At 40.5% G+C, this 26718-nt stretch overlaps 1 protein-coding gene across 1 annotated transcript; it reads left to right on the top strand.

The window, feature by feature from the left end:
* Nucleotides 1-1156: 1156 nt before the first annotated feature.
* LOC124151528 (centrosomal protein CCDC61-like) lies at nt 1157-25542 on the top strand. Its single transcript, XM_048403326.1, has 15 exons — nt 1157-1606; nt 4450-4532; nt 6707-6870; nt 8533-8638; nt 9980-10026; nt 11092-11308; nt 13792-14143; nt 15581-15659; nt 15814-15902; nt 17067-17099; nt 17960-18020; nt 20110-20167; nt 20423-20469; nt 24060-24133; nt 25042-25542. The coding sequence occupies exons 1-15, from the start codon at nt 1453-1455 to the stop codon at nt 25137-25139; spliced, it is 1662 nt and encodes a 553-aa protein (XP_048259283.1). The 5' UTR covers nt 1157-1452; the 3' UTR covers nt 25140-25542.
* The last annotated feature ends 1176 nt before the right edge of the window (nt 25543-26718 follow it).

Here is a 26718-nt window from a genome sequence, read left to right as displayed (position 1 = left end):
AGCTTTTGACTCGCTGAAATGTGAAGCGAAAATGTCAAAAACTAAAATGAAAATGTCAAAAACCAAAACGAAAATGTCAAAAACTAAAATGAAACCACAGAAAACTATTTCCACCGCGGTGGAAATAGTTTTCTGTATTTTCAATTTAGTTTTTGACATTTTCGCTTTTGTTTTTGACATTTTCATTTTAGTTTTTGACATTTCCGTGTTTTTTTTTGACATTTTCATTTTAGTTTTTGACATTTTCGTTTCACTTTTTAGCGATTCAATATCTTCTTTACACATGATCTATCACATATTTGTAAGACAAATCGTGTTAATTTGCAAAAGGTGGAAAAACAGACCTTTGGAAAATTAACACGATTTGTCCGGTTAAATAATAGAGTCGGGAAAAACAGTGATTGACAAAATGAGCAACGATCCACGTCGTATGGCTCAATTTAGTTGTTATTTTTAAGCAGTATTTTTTTATTAATCTGAAGCGTCATTGTTTTAAACAGAGCGACGTTGATTACCGATCATTTGTCGTTTGGATCAAATCTAAAAATACTTCTAGTCATACACATTCATAGAAAGTTTCAGGTTTTCTTAGACTTCTGATTTCTGATATCATATATATGGTACAATATGATTAATATAATATTATATTATATGATATAACACGACATAACATAACATAACATGATATACGCTGATGTATGGTATAATATGATTAATTAATTATATAATATAATTAATATGATATGATATTAGATTCTATATAATATGACAATATAATAAACTTTAACATAAAATAATATTATATAATATAACACGACATAAAATAACATAATATAGAATCTACACTGATGTGTATAACATAACATAACATAACATAATAATTTTCTGATGTTGACAGTTCTTAAACATTTCCTCGCTGAAACGTAATATCTAGATTTAATATTCAATTTCAGTGTCATGTAGAAACTTGAGTTTTATTGTGTCCGCTCAATGCATCAAGCGTATCTGGAGAATAAACTGTAATTCAACAGGGTTATATGAAATAAAATCAGATGTTATGCTTTTCAAGTGGCGCGTCATTAGCAACAAGCTTCGACACGTAGGTGCGTGTTGACACCGGAAATGCATATTTTCCCTACCGCGCATGAGTGGTAAACAATATGGCTGACAGCGCCTTGTTTGAAAGACGATGATTGCGAAAAAGTTGCAAATATATACTTATCCCTGTGTAAAAGATGGCACAACCTAGCACGAATGTGCTGGTGTGTTCAAAGATATAATTAGCCTTACATATAAGTTTGATGGAATCGTCTTGTAAAGATAAAAACACTCATGGTATGGTGTTGATAAGCGGTGGCTGTCACTGTCTCCGAAAGTCGTGTTGAAACGTGTGCCGTTACTAATATTTTAGGTTTTAGGTTGATTTAATTTAGTTCTCCCATATACGTCATCATGGCGTCCGTCGGCGATGCTAGTGTTGGCAGTGCCCATATGTTCCGTGGATCTGAGTATATTGTGACACTCGAAAGCCAAGCAGGTGCTGTTTTGGTGGAAGTTGAAGACCGGTTGTCCGCCGATCAGTGGAGAGCTACATTTGACTCAGCCTGTATGTATACATTGTATGTGATTTCCCAGAAATATACCAGCTGTATTTTGACAATTGAGATGGTCGTATTCATATTAAAACACTTTGAACCCACCTCTGTCGAAAACGTTTTTAGTTATTATTTTTATGTATGTTACAAGTGCATGTTATGATGTCATGTCAATGTATTTAATACTTTGGTATTAATTTTCTTGGATTTTGATAGGACTGTGCGGCATATACCTTGCCAATCCATGCTCTTGATAATTGTTGATAATGTCTCTTTGTATCTTAGATTATTATGAGGAAATAGCTAAACACCTATAGACCCAAAAACAGCTTTTGACATCCTAGTGAAAAAACAACATTTGATCAATTTCAAAAGACTTGTATGGTTTCCTTGAACATCATCATGTATATTTGTTTTGTAACACGGCTGGCATGATACATTCTACCTGATCACTTGTTATTAAATAATGATGTCATTGTGTAAGTTGCACCAAAATGTTCAATACATAGATACTACAAGATGATACAACTTCTGCATGATTCAAATCATACAGATGATGCAAAGTATCATACTTGATAATAAAAAAGGTATAGTTGTTATAATAGGTATAGTAGTTTTTCAAACATTATCAAATAATAATAATAATACACCAGGGCATGAATGACCCAGTCTGAGGTGCTCACAATTCACTGTGGCTCACAATTCGCCAAGGCATGCCAGAAACCTGTGATTGTGGGTTCAAATACCAGATTTGCCATCATTATGTTTCTAGGTTTGTCAGCAACATACCTCTGCTCCTAGGTTTCATCAGGCCGTCGCACCACGATTTGACTGTAATAGTCAGAATAGCATTTAAAGCGGTGTTAAATTTCTCTCACCACTTCAATTGCATTACCAGAACAACACACCAAACGTTAAAAGCTCCCTATCACCACATGATTCCTACCAGCAAACTGCATGAACATGATGAAACTTCCAGCTTGAATATAAGTCACAGTAAAATTAATAATGCAGTTTGTGATGTTAGCCACTACTCAAAGCCTGAGTCTAGTAAAATTATTTTTTGTCTTATAAGCAAAGCTAATGATATTACGTATAAAAACACTAAATTCTACAGAAAGTAATGCTACGATAAGAGCCAAGTTCAGACTAGAAGTCTCAAGAGTTTTATGCACAGATGTATATGGAGTACCGTATTCGACGTAATAAGCGCCCCTCTCTAATAAGCGAGCACCGCAATATTTGCTAATATATTTGCTAGTGAACAACAGTATACGCACTTGTGTGTTATATGCACCCTTAATTGTGGGCAATTAAATTCTGGAAAATATATCTGTCGTGTATTATACGCACAGACTTTTCTTTTGTATCGTTTCGGGCTGTCATCATAAACCACGAAATTTACAATCTTTCAACTCTGTTTTTATTTTTTCACCAAAATTATATTATAATAAGAGCCCCCTATTTCTAATTTTGAGAGCACCCTGGGTGCTTATTACGTTGAATACGGTATATATATTCATAATAATGATCATGTCCACAGTACAAAACATCTTGAAACTGAGTGTATTTCAACTTATATTTAATTGGTAAGGTTGAGTGGTATGGCACTTTTTAATGACTTGCAGGGCTGAACACTTTGGAAGTTTACCAACTGACAAAATCAACTCTTCAGGGGATTTACAGTAAACAATTAGAAATCTATCATCATATTGTTCTCACAGAATAACATTACTTTTAAGTACTATTACTATTATTAAAAACAAAAAAATGTCAGTTAAAAAAATCTTCCTTGGTGTGTGTTGTTACTGGATTGTGCTATATGTAACATTGATAGCTTTATCATATTTATGTAACAGTACTACTTTTTGTGTGTTTTTCTTCTGAAAATGGTTCGGGTAGCCTAGTGGTTAAAGCGTTCGCTCGTCACGCCGAAGACCCGGGTTCGATTCCCGACATGGGTACAATGTGTGAAGCCCATTTCTGGTGTCCCCCGCTGTGATATTGCTGGAATATTGCTAAAAGCGGCGTAAAACCATACTCAGTCAGTCAGTCTGAAAATGTTGACATTTTCCCAATTAGGTTTTTGGGTGTGTGAACTCATCCCCTTCGTATGATAACCGATTCTGTTAATTTTGAACTATGATTTGATATGGTATCCATGGTAACAGTTTGTTTTCATCAGTTTTATTCCTTTCAATATTGTTTTGTTTATTATTATTATATCACTTAGTACATGATTTTCCCTTTCTGTCAGTGTCACACATTGTCCTGTTTATTGTAGATAATCATAAGTTCATAACTATTATTCAGAAGATATTATTATGTCACCAATATTTATTAATTTTTGAGAGCAATGTCATGTTTTATGGACCCAAGGAACTGAACCGGGGTCAATATCAGTTTGTTGGGTCCATAATACATTATATTTACTGAATTGTGGTCAATAATTGTCTTTTTTTACTTTTTATAAAATACAAGAATATTTGAAATTTAACAATCATTGAATCAGATGTCAATAGAAGTCACAGGAGATGCATAACAACAAGCCTTGCATTACGCTCTTGCTGCTTGGCGGAAAATATATTTCCCTCTTTTGCATCCATTGTCTTAATTACGCAGGGCAGTACCACTTTGAACACTGCAGGTAAGGGTGGGTCTCGGGCAATACTGTGTTTTAAGGAATGTCATGTGACCCTTTCTCAACCAATGAAAAACAGATATAATTTGTAAATGTAATAATTGGCTGCATCACATGACCCATAATAAGAAATCGATGTTTGTATCTGTTTTAACAATCATTTATGCTTTCAATTTTATTTGCAGTTATATTTGTAATCTTTCTTCCTTGCAGATATCGAGGATCTCACACACAAGACTGGGAATTTCAAACAGTTCAGTGTCTTTGTCAGCATGCTTGAGTCGGCTATATCACAGGTAACTGGACAGACTTCACAATAGAATAGCTCAGAACATAGGGATTCTAAACAAGACATGGCTTTCACTAGGGGCTGCCAAATGAAATTTACGTCAGTTCAAGGGGCTAGTGTAATGTAGAATTTTTTTATCTTATCCTATCTCACACAATGCATTTCTTCCTTCTTCTTTCGATCCTTCTGTGGAAACATGTTTGAACAAAGTTTCCATCTTGTAAAAACAATTCACCTGAACACATCCTAGCATCACCATGGTCACCACATAACAAATTGGTCACACACCGTAATCCTGTGCATAGCGACCTACACAAAATGAACTCCTGACTACCCTTGCCACATCAGGGCAAGATGTTGATGCCGCTCCTGTTGCTGTCGACTTCTGCTGGCTTTTCAACTCCCTGAACATTCAGGTCCGAGCAAGACACGTGTGGATCTGCCAACTTGAAACCACAATCTCTAGCCGCCTACGCCTTTCACCCAACCAGCATTCTAGCTTGGGCCAATCAGAAGGCGGCATCCATCAATCAGCTTAAACTGCTTTTGGTCGCTCCCTATTGGCCAACTTGAGGTTGGTTCACAACACTGGTGCAACTCGCAGAAAGAAAGTCCCCTCATCTTCCATGATGACAGGATGAAGCTTAAAGGGTTCACTTTGGCACCAACGATTGACTGGATCGATTATGAGTCATACACTGAATAGATCTCTAGTCACAGTCGTTCATGAAACGATGTCATACGTGAAAACATCTACGCATGTTATAACCAACTTTATGCTGTTACACCTGACACTCACTTGTCTTTACTGGGCAGTGTTATACAGTCAAGTCCCGTTAATCCGACACTGTTGGTTGCATATGATTATGTCGGATTAACGAGTATGTCGGATAAACGAAATTAGGTATTATCAACGTTCGTGATCGAAAATTGGACAACTACACGATAGATAACGATTCAAACATGTTGTAATAAAAAAAGGAAAAAGGAAATATTCATATTGTTGTGTTACATTGTTCGCGGAATATGTTTTCTAATCATGCAACCTCTAAAGTTTAACACAAAACACAAAGTTTATCTCTGCAGCCGTTTAAATATGCAGCTACTCGCCGACTCGTCTCGCATCAAAACACAGGACTATGTACTCGCGGGCAGATGACCATGGAGTACGCTGATCACCGTGTCGGATTAACGAGACTGATTAATGAGTGATTTCAGCAAATCATTGCAATTTAGGTGTGTCGGAGTCGGAGTGCGAGACTGTCGGATTAACGGGTCTAAACAGCACTGATTTAATCGGTTCCCGTCATTTGTGTCGGATAAAGCCGATTGTCGGATTAACGAGTGTCGGATAAACGAGACTTGACTGTAGATTATTTCATTTGTGTCGCTGTTTAGCACCAGCTTCATCATGTACGTCTCACGGTAATAGTCTATACAGCCTAGGGTATCTGCGCCCCACTGTCCAATGGTGGGATAAATGCATAATGTGAGATAGGAGAAGTTTAAAAAAAATTAATTTAATTTTAATTGTATATTTATATACTTATCCGATCTCACACGCTATATGCCCTCTTGACCCTCCCCTTATCACAGCTCCTGTTTTGTTTGTCATACCGTTTTTGAGAAATTTTCTTTTCGGCCAGTTTGTTAATTAAATCTTGTTTTTTGTCGTTAACCCCACCATCCCCAATGGCGTGCACGCAAGCATGCACATGCCCGTCGCTATGTAAGTGCAGTAATCTTGAATGCAACTTTTAAACCCCATGTCACCTCAATGCTCCACCATATCTCAAGAGATACGATCTTTGACACTCCTACTTCAGACATTCAGGACCCGTGAAGATCCGGAGTAGAATAGGTCTTCAGCAACCCATGCTTGCCGTAAAAGGTGACTATGCTTGTCGTAAAAGGCAACTAATGGGATCGGGTGGTCAGGCTCGCTGACTTGGTTGATGCACGGTCATTGATCCCAATTGCATGTATCGATGCTCATGATATCAATCACTGGATTGTCTGGTCCAGACTCGATTATTTACAGACCGCCGTCATATAGCTGGAATATTGCTTAGTGCGGCGTTAAGCAACAAACCAACCAACCAACCAAATCAGACATTCAGTATTTTTGTATTTGACAGACATGGCCTTCAGAATTCTAATGCATTATTCGTTTGTTCACAGAGCAGTGACAGTGTAGCCTTGGACCTGTTGACCTATGCCGACCTGGAGTCTCTCCGACAGAGGAAGTCAGGCAGCACTGTCAAGTCCTCCATACCTGCACCGAGGGCCACTCTCCTCAACTCAAAACGCTACCTCATCCTCACGTATACTGTAGAATTTGACAGGTATCCATTGGAAATGAGGAATACTTTTAGAAAGTTATCAGATACTTTCATACAAAGGAGATGTATATTTATCACATCCAATCGTACATGATTGAAATTATAATAGAATAAGGTTAGAATTAAGTCTAAAATGTCAAAAATAATGATTTTCGATGTTTTTATGTATTGTGTTTCTAATATTCGAACATTTACATACATTCAACCTGTCGAAACTTACACAGAAAGTTCCATCAGAGGTGCTATTTTGCTGGAGTCACTCCATCCTCCTGAGGCAAGGGCATTAACTGACATTACAAGTCCAGTTTCAACCCTTGCTGAGCTAGGCTGGAATTCCTGGGCTCGATCGTAGCGCCACTGGTGGCTATTACGAGTTATGTCCCTTCTATGTCCCTGTCGATAATCAAGTCCTTTATTGTAATAAAATGGGTCTTACCTCGCGAAGTGCATCAGATCACTTGAGAGCACCTTAAATACATGAAAAGATGTGGAAAATATCTGTTAACGCCCAGTTGATGGCACACATGCTCTACAAAGCCTGCACCAATCAAATTCTGCACAGCAGTTTCTATGTTGTTTATGAACCAAATGTCAATTTCATTTTACGATTTTGATTGGACTATGCGTAGACTCATAAGTCCAGCCAAAATATAACTCCATAATTGACGTCTAGTTCGGCAAGGGTGGAAACTGGACTTTTATAGTGTTAATTCCCTTGCCTCGGGAAGATGGAATTACTCTAAGCATGCTAAGGACACAGGGAAATGTTCACTTGCAAGAAGTAACTAGATCATGTGACTTGGCTCTGATTTACCAGGGTCAGTCTGGATAAGACATACTTACAGGCAGCCATACAATATCTGATATACTGCATCATAAAGTCAACATTAACTGACTCTCCCAAAGGAAGTAATGTTCCATATTTTTGTGGGCTGTTTGAATTGTATGTCTGAAGATACAGTTGTGTAGCTCCAGTTTTTGAGGGCTGTGTGATAGTCTAGTAGACACAGCATTGGCTTTATGTCAGTCATGGAACCAGAGTTGATTCCTCACGTTGGTGGAATGTAAGGCCATTTTTAGTGTTCTCTACAGTGACCTACTCAGAAGCCTATGCTGATGTGACAGCTTGGTTGCGGGGACTTGTATTTCACTGACAACAGGACCAATAGACATCAATGAGGAAGAGGCTTCAATTTTGAATGCAATTTTATTTTAGAATACATCTAAATTTAAGAAAATAAGAACTTTATAAAGAATTGTTTGTTTGTTTGTTTGTTGTTTAACGCCACACTCAGTAATATTCCAGCTATATGATGGCGGTTTGTAAATAATCAAGTCTGGACCAGGCAATCCAGTGATTGACATCATGAGCATCGATCCACGCAATTGGGATACGATGAGATGCATCAACCAAGTCAGCGAGCCTGACTATCCGATCCCGTTAGTCGCCTCTTATGACAAGTCTAGTCGCCTTTTATGGCAAACATGGGTTGTTGAAGACCTATTCTCTACCCGAATCTTCACGGGTCCTTTTTAAAGATAACTGCTTGGAACACAATGCCATTTTTTCCAATTTGCCGGCCAAAGGCACTTAGTATAAAATGCTCGATAATCCCTGCTGACCGTGCTGGACTTATGGTCACTCACTGCTGATGGATGTTGCAGGATCCACTACCCGCTGCCACTGCCCTATGTGGGGAAGCCAGACCCGCGCCACCTGCAGGAGACCATCAGGAAGCTCAAGGGGGAGATCAAGGTCATGCGACATCAGGTAATGTTGCTGGAGAGAATGCTTGCATCAAGGATTCAAGGGCAGAATTTGACCTCAACTAAATATTCCTTTGTTGCGAACCTGCTCAACCCTACAAAATAGATCATACTGAAAAAAAGATATTTTATTTTACTTTTATTATTATTTTTTTATATTTGTTTTATGTAGAAAATATTCAGCATGTCTGCTTATCCGTTTGTAGTCATTTCGTTGACCATTTTTTAATGATCTGGGTGAAAAATATACCAGCAAAGGTCTACCCAACCTACCCTAGCCACCATCTCAAGTTCATATAGGTGATCGGCGTTGCCCAAAACAGAGATTGCTGGTGGTGGTCGTCAGTACCCTGTGTTTCCTTGAATGTAGTACATGTACGATGTCCATCAATCCGTCCGTAACCATTTCGTTTCTGGAGCGTAACTCAAAAAACCTGTTCAAAATTTTTCAACAAGAATTCACAGATACATCAAACATCCTGAAGTGGTGCTTTTCACTGTTTATGGACTTTGGCATTTTATTTTTCTTGATTTCCATTGAAACAATTTGGCCTTGGTCTCAAAAGGGGACGGATTTCGTTTCTGGAGCACAACTCCATAACCGTTCATTATCTTTCAACTAAAATAGGCAGATATATATATATGAAACAGATCATGAGGTGGTGCCTTTTGCTATATGCGGATTTTGGGCTTTTTTATTTTTCTCGATTTCCATGGAAACAATTTGGACTTAGTCTCAAAAGGTGGGTGTATGTGCCGTTTCCAGAACACAGCATGAAAACTGTGAAAAACTTTTGCTATTTGGGAAGTTTTCAAAATTTGATTTTTCCCTGTTTCTATGGTAACATGTTAGACTTAGCTGAAAGGGAGGCCACAGTAGTGCCTTTGCTGTTTAGGAATTTGAAAAAAAAATCAGAAGTTTTCCTGTTTCCAAGGCAACAAGCTTGACTTTGAATCTGTTCATAGTGGTGTGTTTGTGCGGACCATATCTCTAAAACTAATGCATACTCTTACTTGAAATTGTTGAAGTTGTCAACTGGTACCTTTTGCTATTTAGGGCTTTTTAGAATTTAGAATTTTTCTGTGTCCATGGCAACAAGTTTGATTTTGACTCTGTTCATAGTTGTGTGCACCTGACATAGAAATACAAAGTTCCGAATCCCAATTTCATGGTATTCTCTATAACTCTTGATAACTCAATAACTCCTCTTGTATACGGACACACAGATTAGATAGAAATTCTCACATCAAGTTGGACTTAAAGTAACAGTCAAATGATTTGTTCTTTCGAATTTATTGGGGGCTGGGGATTTGTCATGACTGATGACTCTTGTTATCATTGCAGGGAATCTCAGAAACCAAAATGAGAGAGAATGAAAGACTTCATAAAGAGTAAGTATCTTCATGTAGGTGTTTAAATACTTACCTGAACTGACTGTAGGTCAGGGGCGGTCGGGTAGCCTAGTGGTTAAAGCGTTCGCTCGTCACGCCGAAGACCTGGGTTCAAATCCCGACATGGGTACAATGTGTGAAGCCCATTTCTGGTGTCCCCTGCCGTGATATTGCTGGAATATTGCTAAAAGCGGCGTAAAACCAAACTCACTCACTCATTAACTGTAGGTCAGGAAGGTAACTCCGTTTACTTGGGGATGTAAACTCAAACAGTCATCCTTCGTAATGTTGATACAGTCTCTGAGGCCGGACCCTCTTTCCCCTCTATACTCGTGATACTTCAGAATAATCTCAGACACGACGAGTATTTTTCTCACTGAAACTGCTTGAACATGTTTAATTATTAATATTTAGAAACAGTTCTAGAGATCACAGCCAATAGACATTCATTATGGTTATGTGCCTCTGTTCACCCAGCAGTGAGTGGGTACCCGGTAGGATGAGATGGTAATGTGGCTGTTAACCTTGTAGCGCCTCACAGGCAGCCTGGGTTGTATACTCCCCAGGGAGCTGAGAATGAAACTCGAGTGCTCACTGATCCATTGACCAGGGTAATAATAGTGTAGCACTATCAGCATCCACTTGGTGAATGGAATCTGGCACATTATAAATGCACTTATTATTATTATTATTACATTCATCACTGGACATGTAGGATGGTCTAGGGCAAGATATGACTGTTGCATACATAGAGAATCTCACAACTGTGTCTTTAAGATATATAATATATCACCATGAGTTAATAATTGTTAACTCTGAAGATTACCTACTTGAGATGTATACCACTTGACAAAGGAACTTGGACAAGGTATATGGTGGATTATTGTGAAAATACATTTTGCAAGTGGCACCTGAACCAGCCTTCTTCCTTGCAGTGGGTCCAGTGAACAGGGTCACAGGGGCTACTGCATTGCACACAACTGGACATGTCATATTGGCAGGGGATTTGAGTATTTCATGCTTGTTGTTTCAATGCATCTGAAATATCATTACTGTTCTACAAAGGAACTGCCGTCTGCAGAAAGACAAAGAAGCGCTAGAAGCTGACTTCCTCCAGTACCGCCGTGAGCTGAAGAGCACTTCCACAGGGAGTGCTGTCAACGATGTGCGGATGCTGAAGACACTGGTGAAGAATCTGGAAGAAGATCTGATGAAGGAGAAGTCCAAGCATCAGAGACTGGCCAGCAAGCGGGGACAGGAGTACAGGGAGCTTCTAGAGGAGGTACGTGTGAGAGGGAGGGGTCTGTAGTAGGAGTACAGGGAGCTGCTAGAGGAGGTACGTGTGAGAGGGAGGGGAGGAATACAGGGAGCTGCTAGAGGAGGTACGTGTGAGAGGGAAGGGAGGAGTACAGGGAGCTTCTAGAGGAGGTGCGTGTGAGAGGGAGGGGAGGAGTACAGGGAGCTGCTAGAGGAGGTACGTGTGAGAGGGAGGGGAGGAGTACAGGGAGCTTCAAGAGGAGGTGCGTGTGAGAGGGAGGGGAGGAGTACAGGGAGCTGCTAGAGGAGGTACGTGTGAGAGGGAGGGGTCTGTAGTAGGAGTACAGGGAGCTTCTAGAGGAGGTACATGTGAGAGGGAGGCAAGGGGAGGGGTAGGTAGCACATCTAGTAAGTGTGATTAGCAGGGAGAGTGAATCATCCATTTTCAGAAGTCATGTTTTCATGCCTAAACGACAATTCCTACACTCATCCCCAAATCCATACATACCCCACACCCACCCACAACTCCCACACACACCCACAAACCCCACACTCACCCACAAATCCCACAGTCACCCACAAATACCACACTCACCCACAAACCCCACACTCACCCACAAATCCCACACTCACCGACAAACCCCACACCCACCCACAAATCCCTCACTCACCCACAAATCCCAAACTCACCCACAAATGCCACACTCACCCACAAATCCCACACTCACCCACAAATCCCACACTCACCCACAAATCTCATACTCACTCACAAACCCCACACTGGCCCACAAATGTCACACTCACCCACAAATACCACACTCACCCACAAACCCCACACTCACCCACAAATCCCACACTCACCAACAAATACCACACTCACCCACAAACCCCACACCCACCCACCCACAAACCCCACACTCACCCACAAATCCCACACTCACCCACAAATCTCATACTCACCCACAAATCCCACACTCACCCACAAACCCCACACTCATCCACAAACCCTACACCCACCCACAAATGTCACACTGGCCCACAAATGTCACACTCACCCACAAATGTCACACTCACCCACAAATACCACACTCACCCACAAACCCCACACTCACCCACAAATCCCACACTCACCCACAAATACCACACTCACCCACAAACCCCACACCCACCCACCCACAAACCCCACACTCACCCACAAATCCCACACTCACCCACAAATCTCATACTCACCCACAAATCCCATACTGGCCCTCAAATGTCACACTGGCCCACAAATGTCACACTCACCTACAAACCCTACACTCGCCCACAAATGTCACACTCACCTACAAACCCCACACTCACCCACAAATGTCACACTCACCTACAAATGTCACACTCGCCCAAAAATCCCACACTCGCCCACAAACCCCACACTCATCCACAAACCCTACACCCACCCACAAATGTCACACTTACACCCAAATGTCACTCACACCCAAATGTCACACTCACACCCAAATGTCACACTCACCCACAAATCCCACACTCGCCCATAAATGTCACACTCACACCCAAATGTCACACTCACACCCAAATGTCACACTCACACACAAATCCCACACTCACCCACAAATGTCACACTCACACCCAAATGTCACACTCACACACAAATCCCACACTCACCCACAAATGTCACACTCACACCCAAATGTCACTCACACCAAAATGTCACACTCACACCCAAATGTCACACTCACACCCAAATGTCACACTCACACACAAATCCCACACTCACCCACAAATGTCACACTCACACCCAAATGTCACTCACACCCAAATGTCACACTCACACCCAAATGTCACACTCACACACAAATCCCACACTCGCCCACAAATGTCACACTCACACCAAAATGTCACACTCACACACAAATCCCACACTCACCCACAAATGTCACACTCACACCCAAATGTCACTCACACCAAAATGTCACACTCACACCCAAATGTCACACTCACACCCAAATGTCACACTCACACACAAATCCCACACTCACCCACAAATGTCACACTCACACCCAAATGTCACACTCACACACAAATCCCACACTCACCCACAAATGTCACACTCACACCCAAATGTCACTCACACCCAAATGTCACACTCACACCCAAATGTCACACTCACACACAAATCCCACACTCGCCCACAAATGTCACACTCACACCAAAATGTCACACTCACACACAAATCCCACACCCACCCACAAATGTCACACTCACACAAATGTCACACTCACACACAAATCCCCTTCTCTAAAAATGTCAATGATGAAAGGTTTCAAATGATATTAAAATCTGTATTTGAAATACTGCATCATGCATTGAACTAAACCATCTAGCTTTTGTTCTCTTGTTCCCAAGACTTTTGTGTCGATTCCCTCATTCAATGAATAATCTTCATATCCAAGTTATGTCAAACTGTAGACCGGTTGAGATATAATGTTGTACCCAATATTCTTACAGGTTGAGGAACTAAGAGCCTCTGAGAGAAACCTACGAGTCAGAGTTAAAAGTTTAACAAATGAGTTAGCTCTTTACAAGCGGGATCGTGCAAGAGGAACCCAGAGAACGTCCCGCAACTCCACGCGAGAACGGTCATCTTCCTACGATCGGTACACGCGAGAACGGTCGCTGTCCAATGACAGGTCCTACAACAGAGACAGAACACATTCACAGGACAGACTGTATGGCCGGCCTCGATCTTCATCCAGGGAGAGGCCATCCACTGCTCCAAACAGAAGCAGCCTCAGCGACAGATCTCCCTCAACTAGAAACATTTATCTCCACACCAGGAGCCGAACACCTTCACCAGCAGGTTTGTCTCTATGTTAGCTAGAGGCAAGGCACTCTAATCTGTTTGAGGTTGTGTGTGTTTCCCCAGACTGAGGTAACACTACCTAACTGGATTGGTTGGTTGGTTTGTTGTTTAACTCCAACCTCAGCAATATATTCCAGCGATATGACGGCGGTCTGTAAATAAACGAGACTGGACCAGACAATACAGTGATTAATATCATGAGCATCGATCCATGCAATTGGGATTGATCTTCATGGGTCCTACCGAACTGGAAATGAATGTTGGTGTGTAATGATTTCTGGGGGCTTCTGGATTCTGGAGAATATGCATTTGTATATGGTCTTAACACTTGCTTGCTGTACTATCAACTTTATTTTCTCTTTCTCATATATTACTAGTGTCAGAAGTAATTGAATGAATGCTATTCAATAATAATAATAACAATAGTAAGGCTATTCGCCTATTGCCGATGTCATGGGTATAATTCCATTTATCTGCCATATCGTTGCCGGTTCAGCGATGTTACGTGTCGATTCCCAAATTGAAATAATATGTTAATCCAGAAGTCTGTACATATAAGAGCTTAGTGTGAAACCAACAAATGGTATACAATCAACAAATGTATTACAAAATTAAACCAATCAACACAAATAACCACACTGCGATTACCATGGCAGTACACAATAGTGTGGTAGTACAATATTCAATGGCAATACTTTATATGATGGCAGTAGTCAGTATCAAAAACTAAAAAACAGTGGTGATAGCAAGTGTCTGTGATAATAATATATATTCACCCAGCGGTGACAGCGGTCAGGCTTCCGAGATGGGCACAGGCAGGGAATCAGGGGCGATGAGTGATCCATTAACAAAAGCTGGTCTTAATGTGATGAAATATGTGAGAGATACATAAATACGCTCTTGTCCGACTCCATAGCAGCCTAACAAGCTACTGGAAAATTCTATACCGTGCCCTCACCAGTCTAGCAGCACTAGAACATTACAGAACTTTCCATATGTTTCTATAACATACTATCACCATCTGCGGTATACCAAACCAGAAGTTTACATACCACACTAGCATGTAAATATAGTAACTTGCTGATGACTGATCACTGTTCAAAGACAATGCAATGAGCGTCTACTGAATCTCAACCAAAAACAATGTAACAAAGTTACAATTATTGTTCAACAATAAAATACACTGCCATATAACAACAATTATATACACCCGATTCATACTTATTAATGTAACCACCTGCTATCAGTGTGTTGACAGTGTGCCTTGCCCTGCTTGTATGCTGATGTAAATACCAAATTGCCAGTAATTGGTCTTGAATAACTACAGGCAATTTCTTCGTCTTTTTTTCAACTAGCTTTGGTTTCTATGAACAGAACTCCAGCATGTCAAGTGCAGTTATTATTTTAACAAATGGAAAAACTTTATTCCTTCAGGGGCCCGCAACCCACGCTTTGATCCCACAGCTTACATCAAGGAAAAAGAGCGAGTGAAAAGGGAATCTCACTTAAAAAAGTATGTAGTCTTGAATGGTTCCTGTCAACAAGAGTTTTCTATGTCTCTAAATTCTACTCTAGCATCCTTCTTAAAGTTTTCAAATACATCTGTGTGGAAGACAAGCATGTAAGGAAGACAAGCACATGGTTATTATTATCTATTTCCTCTGCAGGAAGAGGGTAACAAGTGCCAACATTTCTCGGACATCCAACCGATCGACCGGGCCTTCACCTGGCCGCACCAACACAAGCAGACTTTCAGGTTAGTTTCCAATACATCATTACTTCTGGTTTTCTTGTTATGCATGTAGAGATTTCTCCATCAGATGCAGCTTAAGGTACAGATGGTCCGTTGGGCTGCTGCTCGCTATGCAGAGTTGTGTCCCTTGTTAGTGTCAGGATGTGCTTGCTGTGGGTTCAAGTCCTAGATTCAACCATTATTGATGATTTGTTTGTCATCACCGTATTCATGCTAGTCTGTTTCACCAAAGTGATACCAATCTACTACCTAGGTCATTTTGGGCTCTTCTCCCACATTAAGCTGTGGTATGACTGAAGTACTGTTCCAGGTGATATTTACAGTGGTTGAGGCCAACATTTTATCAGATAACTTGTTTAACCTGATGATAGCCAGTAGATGGTTTGTCAGGATTGTGTGATGCCTCAGTATTGTTAATGCCATTATCAGGGATATACAAGCTTTCTAAGTTGCCTGGAAATAATTCAGTCTGGACGGGACGAACCAGTGGCCAAAAGCATGAGCACAGGTCCATGCAATCCTTCGTAGGTTTGCTGGGGGCACGGGTAGCCCAGTCGTCTAAGGCGCCGCAATTTGCTGTGCAGTGTTGTGTCCCTTGGCATGCCAGAAATCTAGGATTGTTGGTTCAAATCTCGGTTCGCCCCGATTATGTTTCTAGGTTTTTCAGTACCATACCCGTGCTCGTGGGTTTCACCGAAGTCGTAAACTTCGGGCATTCCTCCAACATTAAGCTGACACGCTGATATAACTGGAATACAGTTAAAAGCAGCGTTTAACATCACTCACTCACTCACCCAAATCCACTCACTCACTCACTCACCCTAAACACTATAGGTTTGCCTGCCCAAGGGTTGGCGACTCTTTGTCAGCTGCATTCCTATGATATTACAGTCAACCAGGCAGCCTGAGTTGCTTACTGAAGCATCTACAATATTGCTGATTTTATAGAAGAAATGAGCTTTGTATGGTCTCACCAATTCATTCCTCCTTATACCATGTTATACTAGTCCAGTCTTGATTCAACTTGAATTGTTCAATACACCACCAAGATTTTCTAAAATGAAGTCGCACACTCTCCATTTCTTAATCCAGATGGAAATAATTAGTATTCTGTAATTTCACAAACCATTTTGTTATGTAAGAGATTTAATGTCCTATTTATTTCAGCTCAGAGTCGCAACAGATCAAGGAATTCATCCTGTGAGTACAATTATCATTCTGTCGTTCTTTCAATTATCTTTCAATTCTCACTACTTTTGACTCACATGTTGCATTTCTCCTTATTACATGGTCACTACAGTCTGTTTGGCTCCAAAAGAAAATGTGAATTGCAAAATAACTCAAAATCGGGAATAGTCTATTAAATGTCAGTATGGTATACGGCAATAAATACCCTGTACCCAACAATATCGGCTGTTTGTTATTTTTTCCCATCACTGGAAAAAATTGTTAAAGAAACTGTCATGTCGTTATGTGTACAAGTTGAGGTAGGGGCACAGCGGTAGGAGGAACAGCAGTAGGAGGAACAGCAGTAGGAGGAACAGCGCAAACACACACTGAACATGTTACACAACAGTACAGGGTCGTCTCATAATTTTTATTCGCAATCTTGACATTGAATAGACTATTTCCGACTTTGAGTTATTTTGAAATTCATTGTTGTCATTTGGAGCTGAACAGACTCTATTTGCACAATGACCACCTCTGTGGTGTAGAGCATAGAGCGTCGGCACCAGAGAGCGGAAGGTTGGTGGTTCGATCCCTCGCTGCTTCATACAATAAGACATTAAAAGGTTTCACTTCGTGTAACCAGGGCTGGGTTTCTTTGGACTTAAAGACTGTCTCAGTGGGGTATCTATCCACTTTTAAACCGGCATTAGTCCAGACTAGAACACACGCATCCACACACACATATATGAACATCGCTACAGAAGTGCAATAATCTTGAGTGCACCATTAAAGGCCTTTCACCTCAGAAACGCAAGAAACACACTAATACATTGATAAATGTAAGAGAGTTAAAATATCCAGAAAAAAATATTATGTTTCTCTTCTACCAGTGGGCAGTCAAGGAGACCTGAGTGATGGTGGGATGTCGGATTCCTCCTATAGAGGCCTCAGGTAGGTAGTACAAAGTACACAGTGTGTCTGTTTTAACTCATCTTCCCGAGGCAAGGGAGTTACCTGACTTTACAAGTCCTGTTTCCACCCTTGCTGGACTAGGCGGCAATTATGGAGTAATATATTAACAAGTCTAGTATTGTCCAATCAAAATCACGTAATGAAATCGACATTGGGTTCATATGCAACATGGCGACTGCCTTGCAGATTTTGATTGATCGATCGATCGGATTTGCAGAGCATGTGTACTGACAGATGTTTTTTAAATGATTTTATATTTGTAATCAAGGTCATCGAATGATTTGATGTCAGGTGAGACCCATTTTATTGCAATAAAGATCTTGATTATTGATCAGATCATCTGGACTGGACGGCGCCATTTTGTTTGAAGCAAATGCAAGTGAAAGGAGAGGTGGAATCTGATTGGTCAATAGGAGGGCATAGAAGGTCATAGCTCGTAACGGCCACCCACTGGTGGCACTACGATCGCCCCCCCCCCCAAATTCCAGCCTAGTTCAGCAAGGGTGGAAACTGGACTTTAATAGTCTGTTAACTCCCTTGCCTTGGGAAGATGGTTTTATTTGTACAGTGAAACCTTTTGATTGTAAAAAAATATATTGAGTTCATCCTTGTTTCGAGACAAGTAGAATGCTGATATTAGACCATACTATTGATAAGAACTATAACTAAGGACTATAAAGTTATCTGTCACAGACATTCTTGTATGCAGCTGACCCCACCGTCTTTTGTATGCAGGCTGGTGAAATCCACGGTCCTTAGTTAAGCATTTGAGGTTACACACAACCAAATGTTTTCCCATAGACTATAGTAACGTTATATTTTTTTTTTAAATAACTAAGCATTCAACAGCTGTTACCTGTACGTGTGTGCACAGTTTGGCCTAAGAGCAGCAATAAAAAAAAAAAATTACTAGCTTAGCCAGCTCCTTTTCCGAGTACAGGAAGCTAAACACACCACCCCCAGTTTCGCACCACATGTCACATTCAGCATAAGTCATCATGTTGAAAAAGACAGTACTAAATATAGAAAACCATGGTCAGTTTTAATAACTGTACATTTAAAAGACATAAAAATCTTACACAATATCCTCCAATCACAGCCTGCAGATATCTTTCGATCTGCACTGAAGGCTCCCTACAAAAACCGCACTATCCCAACTGGTTCTGATTTGGTGTAGTAGAACCTGTACGCTAATAAATTCAATCACATAGGAGCTGTTCATCCGTGACCTCTGTGAAAGTTATTATGTGCTATTTATGATCCTCCCCAGCAATTGCTGAAGTGGGGTGACCCAGGTCTTTCCTTAACTGCAGGATCCTTTAAAACCTGCCTAGCCTCATTACAGTGCAAGTCGTGACTGGAGGATCGTGTGTATGAGGAGTGAGTCCTGATAAAAAAAAATGAGGTGGATGGAAATTGTACAACTAGTTGCTGTGTTTGTCATCGTAGAGTCATTCCTTACAATAATGCCGATGACAGGGTGGCCCAGTCGTCTAAGGCGCCGCATTTCACTTTGCAGAGTTGAGTCCCTTGGGCCCGCCAGAAACCTATGATTGTGGGTTCGAATCCTGATTATGTTTCTAGGTTTGTCAGCACCATACCCGTGCTCGTGGGTTTTCACCGAAGTGGTAAACGTCTGAGACCTGCATCACTTCGGGCTTTCCTCCCACATTAAGCTGATATACCGTATTCGACGTAATGAGCGCCTTTTATTAGAATATAATTTTGGTGAGAAAAAAACAGTTGAAAGATCGTAAATTTCGTTGTTTATGCTGACAGCCTGAAATGATACAAAAGAAAAGTATGTGCGTATCATACACGATAGATATATATTCCAGAATTTTATTGCCCATAATTAAGGGTGCATGTAACACACGAGTGCATATCATACACGAATAAATAAGTGTGTACATTGGTCAGTCAGAAGCGGTGCTAATTGGGATTGTCCACGAGCCAATATATTAGCAAATATGGCCGTGGGCACTTATTACGTCGAATACGGTCACTGAAATACTGTTAAAAGCGGTGTTAAACCCAACTCACTCTCTCACTGTTCTTGGAATTTCAGGAACTACAATAATAATTGCAAACAGAAGAGGACTTCCTACCAAACAAGTCCTGGTGTGGTAAGTATGACAAGACTGTCCAACATTTCCTGGGGATAGTTTCAGCAATATATCGCAGTATCAGCAGTGTCAGTGTCATTGAAGAATATCTTATATCTGGTATTTATTTTTTTGCCATAATAATATTGTTCACATATATTTTGATACTGTATGTTTCCTATGGATATGGTTAAAGGAGAATTTGGATTTTTTAGACTTTTTGGTTCTCTTTTTGAAGAGTGAAATATTTTCTGATAAGTTGATTTTCTGTTTCAGCCAAGAAAGGATACAAGGAGAGCACCAGTGAACTCAAAGAAGAAAATATATCCTTGTTTCATCTGGATATTGCTATCATCCTCATCTTAAGAGGAAGGGGTATTTAGCTAACTCTACCCCGAAGTTAGAAAATACCTCATTCGGACTGGTCAATCAGAGGTTTCAAATAAAAGTAACCACCTCTGATAACCACACAAGCTAATATACATAGCAAAGTACTTCTTTCTCAATCACTGTCATGCGATGCGATCAGTATCTGAAATTCATGTCCACTTTAGCCTGGTTAAATCTACAGCTGATCTAGCTCTACATTTAAAACACGATATGTTTGTCACCTAGGTAACTTTTATCCAAATTGACGTTTGCAATCAAGTGATCTCTTGTAGGAAATATCCCTGCAAAGAAATTGAGTCACAATGCTTTGCAGACCGTTGTGATATCATTAGTCAAGGGAGAAGTGGTGCACTTGTGCTTTAGAGACCCGTGAAGATCCCGGGTAGAATAGGTCTCCATGCTTGCCGTAAAAGGCGACTATGCTTGACGAAAGAGGCGACTAACGGGATCGGGTGGTCAGACTCGCTGACATGGTTGATGCATGTCATTATCATATATATATATAGTATTCACGACCGTCTGTACGTCCGTCCGTCCGTCCGTACGTCCGTCCGTACGTCCCACCTGTTTGTTGCCGCGATATCTCAAGAACTAAACACTGGATTGTCTTCATATTTGGAACTATGGTGTATATACAGACTCCGCAGACACCAGTCGGTTTTGGTGACCTTGACCCCATTTTCAAGGTCACAGCAGGCATATCTGCTTTTGGAGTTGGAAAACGGTGTTGCCGCGATATCTCAAGAACTAAACACTGGATTGTCTTCATATTTGGAACTATGGTGTATATACAGGCTCCGCAGACACCAGTCGGTTTGGGTGACCTTGATCCCATTTTCAAGGTCACAGCAGACAAATCTGCTTTTAGAGTTGGAAAACGGTGTTGCCGCGATATCTCAAGAACTAAACACTGGATTGTCTTCATATTTGGAACTATGGTGTATATACAGACTCCGCAGACACCAGTCGGTTTTGGTGACCTTGATCCCATTTTCAAGGTCACAGCAGACAAATCTGCTTTTAGAGTTGGAAAACGGTGTTGCCGCGATATCTCAAGAACTAAACACTGGATTGTCTTCATATTTGGAACTATGGTGTATATACAGACTCCGCTGACACCAGTCGGTTTTGGTGACCTTGATCCCATTTTAAAGGTCACAGCAGGCAAATCTGCTTTTGGAGTTGGAAAACGGTGTTGCCGCGATATCTCAAGAAGTAAACACTGGATTGTCTTCATATTTGGAACTATGGTGTATATACAGACACCGCAGACACCAGTCGGTTTTGGTGACCTTGACCCCATTGTCAAGGTCACAGCAGGCAAATCTGCTTTTGGAGTTAGAAAACGGTGTTGCCGCGATATCTCAAGAACTAATCGCTGGATTGTCTTCATATTTGGAACTATAGTGTATATACAGACACCGCATACACCTGTCAGATTTGGTGACCTTGACCCCATTTTCAAGGTCACAGCAGGCAAATCTGTTTTTGGAGTTGGAAAACGGTGTTGCCACAATATCTCAAGAACTAATCGCTGGATTGTCTTCATATTTGGAACTATGGTGTATATACAGACACCGCAGACACCAGTCGGTTTTGGTGACCTTGACCCCATTGTCAAGGTCACAGCAGGCAAATCTGCTTTTGGAGTTAGAAAACGGTGTTGCCGCGATATCTCAAGAACTAATCGCTGGATTGTCTTCATATTTGGAACTATAGTGTATATACAGACACCGCATACACCTGTCAGATTTGGTGACCTTGATCCCATTTTCAAGGTCACAGCAGACAAATCTGCTTTTGGAGTTGGAAAACGGTGTTGCCGCGATATCTCAAGAACTAAACACTGGATTGTCTTCATATTTGGAACTATGGTGTATATACAGACTCCGCAGACACCAGTCGGTTTTGGTGACCTTGATCCCATTTTCAAGGTCACAGCAGACAAATCTGCTTTTAGAGTTGGAAAACGGTGTTGCCGCGATATCTCAAGAACTAAACACTGGATTGTCTTCATATTTGGAACTATGGTGTATATACAGACTCCGCAGACACCAGTCGGTTTTGGTGACCTTGATCCCATTTTAAAGGTCACAGCAGGCAAATCTGCTTTTGGAGTTGGAAAACGGTGTTGCCGCGATATCTCAAGAAGTAAACACTGGATTGTCTTCATATTTGGAACTATGGTGTATATACAGACACCGCAGACACCAGTCGGTTTTGGTGACCTTGACCCCATTGTCAAGGTCACAGCAGGCAAATCTGCTTTTGGAGTTAGAAAACGGTGTTGCCGCGATATCTCAAGAACTAATCGCTGGATTGTCTTCATATTTGGAACTATAGTGTATATACAGACACCGCATACACCTGTCAGATTTGGTGACCTTGACCCCATTTTCAAGGTCACAGCAGGCAAATCTGTTTTTGGAGTTGGAAAACGGTGTTGCCACAATATCTCAAGAACTAATCGCTGGATTGTCTTCATATTTGGTAGTATGGTGTACAGGCGGGGGATATTTCGTCACTCTGTGACAAATACTTGTTGTATCCCAATTATGTGGATCGATGCTCATGATGTCAATCACTGGCTTAATGTGTTAAACAACAAACAAAACAATGAGTGCTGTCCGTCACGTTTTGTTTCCAGAGCAGAACTCAAAAACCATGAGAGATATCTTAACCAAACTTGGCATATAGATAGGTCTAGTGATGAAAGGTGCCTTTTGATAGTTTGGAATTTTTGAAAAATGTACTTTCGAGTTTCCATAGCAAGGACTTTGACTTGAAAATGGAGGTAGTGCTCGTTTCCGGAGCAGATCTTGACAACAGTACAATATTTCTTGCCTTGCACACAACCGGACATGTCGGGGGATATTAGTAATTCGTGCTTGTTATACCATGTATTTGGAAATTACTTAATTCTGATATCAAATAACAATAACCACTCCTGATTGAAACTGACAAATTTCACATCCACATCACCACAGTGGTTGCTGTTACTACAGTGCCGTATTCAACGTAATAAGCGCCCAGGGCGCTCTCAAAATTACAAATAGGGGGCTCTTATTGGAATATTATTTTGGTGAAAAAAACAGAGTTGAAAGATTGTAAATTTTGTGGTTTATGCTGACAGCCTGAAATGTTTATATATACGACAGATATATACGACAGATATGTTTTTCCCGAATTTAATTGCCCATAACTAAGGGTGCGTAACACACAAGTGCGTATTATATGTGAATAGATAAGTCTTGTGTACATTCGGAAGGGGGGCTAATTAGGATTGTTCACTAGCCAATATATTAGTAAATTATGATTGAGCGCTTATTAGAGCGGGGCGCTAATTACGTCGAATACAGTATTCAAAGTATCTGTGGCAATACATTTTGTGCAGAAAACACGATAGTTGGTTAATTGGATCACTTGGCAGCTCACTCCTAGCCATTGATGGCCTGCCAATACAACTTTCTAATAATACAATCAGAACATCATGGAATTTGGTAACGTTCCTTGACTTGTTTACATTGGCCAGTACCCCTGATTCGGAGTCAGGGCGGAGGAGACCTGTGAGGAAGAAGGAGAACTACCCTGACAGTGGTAGGTGCAGCCGGGACGGTTGTCCACGCTTACAAACTGAAACATCAGTCACAATGTATTCCTGACTGCCTCGCGACGTTAAACCCCATTTCACCTTACCCAAATGATCCCCAAAGTACTGAATGCTTGTGGTTAGAGGCGACGGTTTGGATGGATACAAATCAATGTCCTTGCTGATTGTGTGGCATTGTACCCACGGGCTGGGTCATTAACAACTGTACCCTGGTCAAGAGTTACTCAATGTTTGCCAACATGTAGCTGGAATATTGCTGACTGACGCATTAAACACCATTCACTCCCTGGGACTATTAAAACTAGACAACTTGGATGCGTTGAATTCAATGAGTATCTACCGCTGGTATGTACGAATTATGACATGAAATCAAAATATGGTCCTGTGCACAAATCAGATGAAGTTCAGCAGCGTCGGTGGCGGAGTGTCCTTGGATGGGTGACCACATTTCAGCAGCTTGGCTCCTTAGCGTTTCTAGGGCTTCGGTCCTGCCCCACACTGAAGCACATGTAACACATGTGGTGTCTCCTTGGCAAGTGGGTACAATGTGTGAAGCCCATTTCTTGTGTCCCTGCCGTAATATTGCTGGAAGATTGCTAAAACTGGCGTAAAACCATACTCACTCACTTACTTGGGCAAGTGACTTTGTTCGAACAGCAGTGAATGGGTACCCGGTAGGATGAGATGGTAATGTGGCTGTTAACCTTCTAGCGCCTAACAGGCAGCTTGGGTTGTATGATCCCCAGGGAGCTGAGAATGATTATTGATCCTGGGGTAATAATAGCGCTTTGAGCATGCCCCTGAGTGGTGTTGAAATATGTGCAATATAAATGGCCTATTATTATTATTATTTTATGTCATATTATTATTATCTCATTTCTATTGTTTATCACAGGTGATGAGAGCGAGTATTTTGACAGATCAGCTGAGATCTGTGACATTGACGAGCGATTGAACCGACTCCAGCAGCTGATGAAAGCCAGTCTGTCATGATGACAACTGCCATAGACGACCCTTTTCTATTTCATGTTCAAGATGGCCCAAGCTGTATAAAATATTCTGTGCATTCCTGAGATGGTTACATGAATTTTGAGAATCTACAATCATTATTATTATGAAGTCAATGAATATGATGAAGTCAGAATTATTATTACTGCGTTGAAGATATTATTTTGTTGAAAGATTGTTTTTAATAGATTCATTGACATTTTAACATGGGTATCAATATGTTCAAAATATCGTCCTGTTTTAGCCATTTACTTTTTAATTACCGTATTTAACGTAATAAGCGCCCAGGGCCCTCTAAAAATTAGAAATAGGGGGCTCTTATTAGAATATTATTTTGTCAAAAAAAAACAGAGTTGAAAGATAAATTTCGTGGTTTATGCTGACAGCCTGAAATGTTTATATACGACAGATATATTTTCCCAGAATTTAATTGCCCATAATTAAGGGTGCATATAACACACAAGTGCGTATTATACGCAAATACCGTAAATAAGTATTGTGTACATTGATCAATCGGAAAGGGTGCTAATTGGGATTGTTCACGAGCCAATATATTAGCAAATATCGCCATGGGCACTTATTACGTCGAATATGGTATGTTGTTTTACAGTTGTTAAAATGTTTTTTACTTCATATTGTAACAACTCAAAACACGTCATATTTCTTTATATTCACAATTGACATTCATCCAAATTCTTAAGAAACAGGAATAATGTACCACTGCCAGTATGGTTCCGTAAGAGGTCAAGCAGCTGGTGTTACAGTCGTTGGTGACAAGTGAATGCAGTATTATTGAATTGGTAATGTACATACAGTTTAGTCTGTGAAATATTTATGATGGTAGTTGCTCATTTGTATATATTCTTAACATGATAACCCTGTATTTAACTTGTATGTTGCCTGTGGTATTCTCATGTTAGAATGTGATATTCAGTTTACCTGTAAATCTTATGAAGATCAGATCTTTTACACTGATACAGTACCTGCTGCGAACTAGAGCATTAAGCATAGTAGCAATGTTTTGTTATGTGTCAATTCCCAAAGTAAAACAATATGTTAACCCAGAAATCTGGATGTAAAAGAACTTACTGTGAAACCAACAAACAACCGACAAATGGTATTCAATCAACAAATGTTTTACAAAATTCACTAAGTTTGCAGATCAATACAAGTTACTGCACAGCGATTACTATGGCAGTACCAGGGAATCTGGGATGAAAACGGATCTTCACACGAAAGCTGGTCTTGATGTAATGAAATGGGAGAGAGATGCGAGAGGCATGCTCTTGTCCTTTTATATACCGTCTAACTAGATTCCAGAACTTTCTACCCAGTGCTGTAAGGCTCTATACAATGCTGGATGAGGCTCGACGTTTTCGGAAGTTACCACACCACTCTAGCATCTAACTATAGTAACTTCCTGATAACTGCTTACATTAAATAGTACTGCATTCATGATGAGTATTGTGTTTACAGTCTGGTTACCTGTTATAGATTTGACAATATAGCACAATTAAACATCCTGTATCTTAATACAGCTGTAGTAAAAGAGGTATTTTGTTAA

This window comes from Haliotis rufescens, unplaced genomic scaffold (assembly GCF_023055435.1).
Source record: "Haliotis rufescens isolate VD_foot unplaced genomic scaffold, xgHalRufe1.0.p SCAF_3, whole genome shotgun sequence".
Taxonomy (NCBI): Eukaryota; Metazoa; Mollusca; class Gastropoda; order Lepetellida; family Haliotidae; genus Haliotis; species Haliotis rufescens.
Note: the sequence above shows the minus strand (reverse complement) of the source record. Positions and strands in the feature narration are given on the sequence as shown.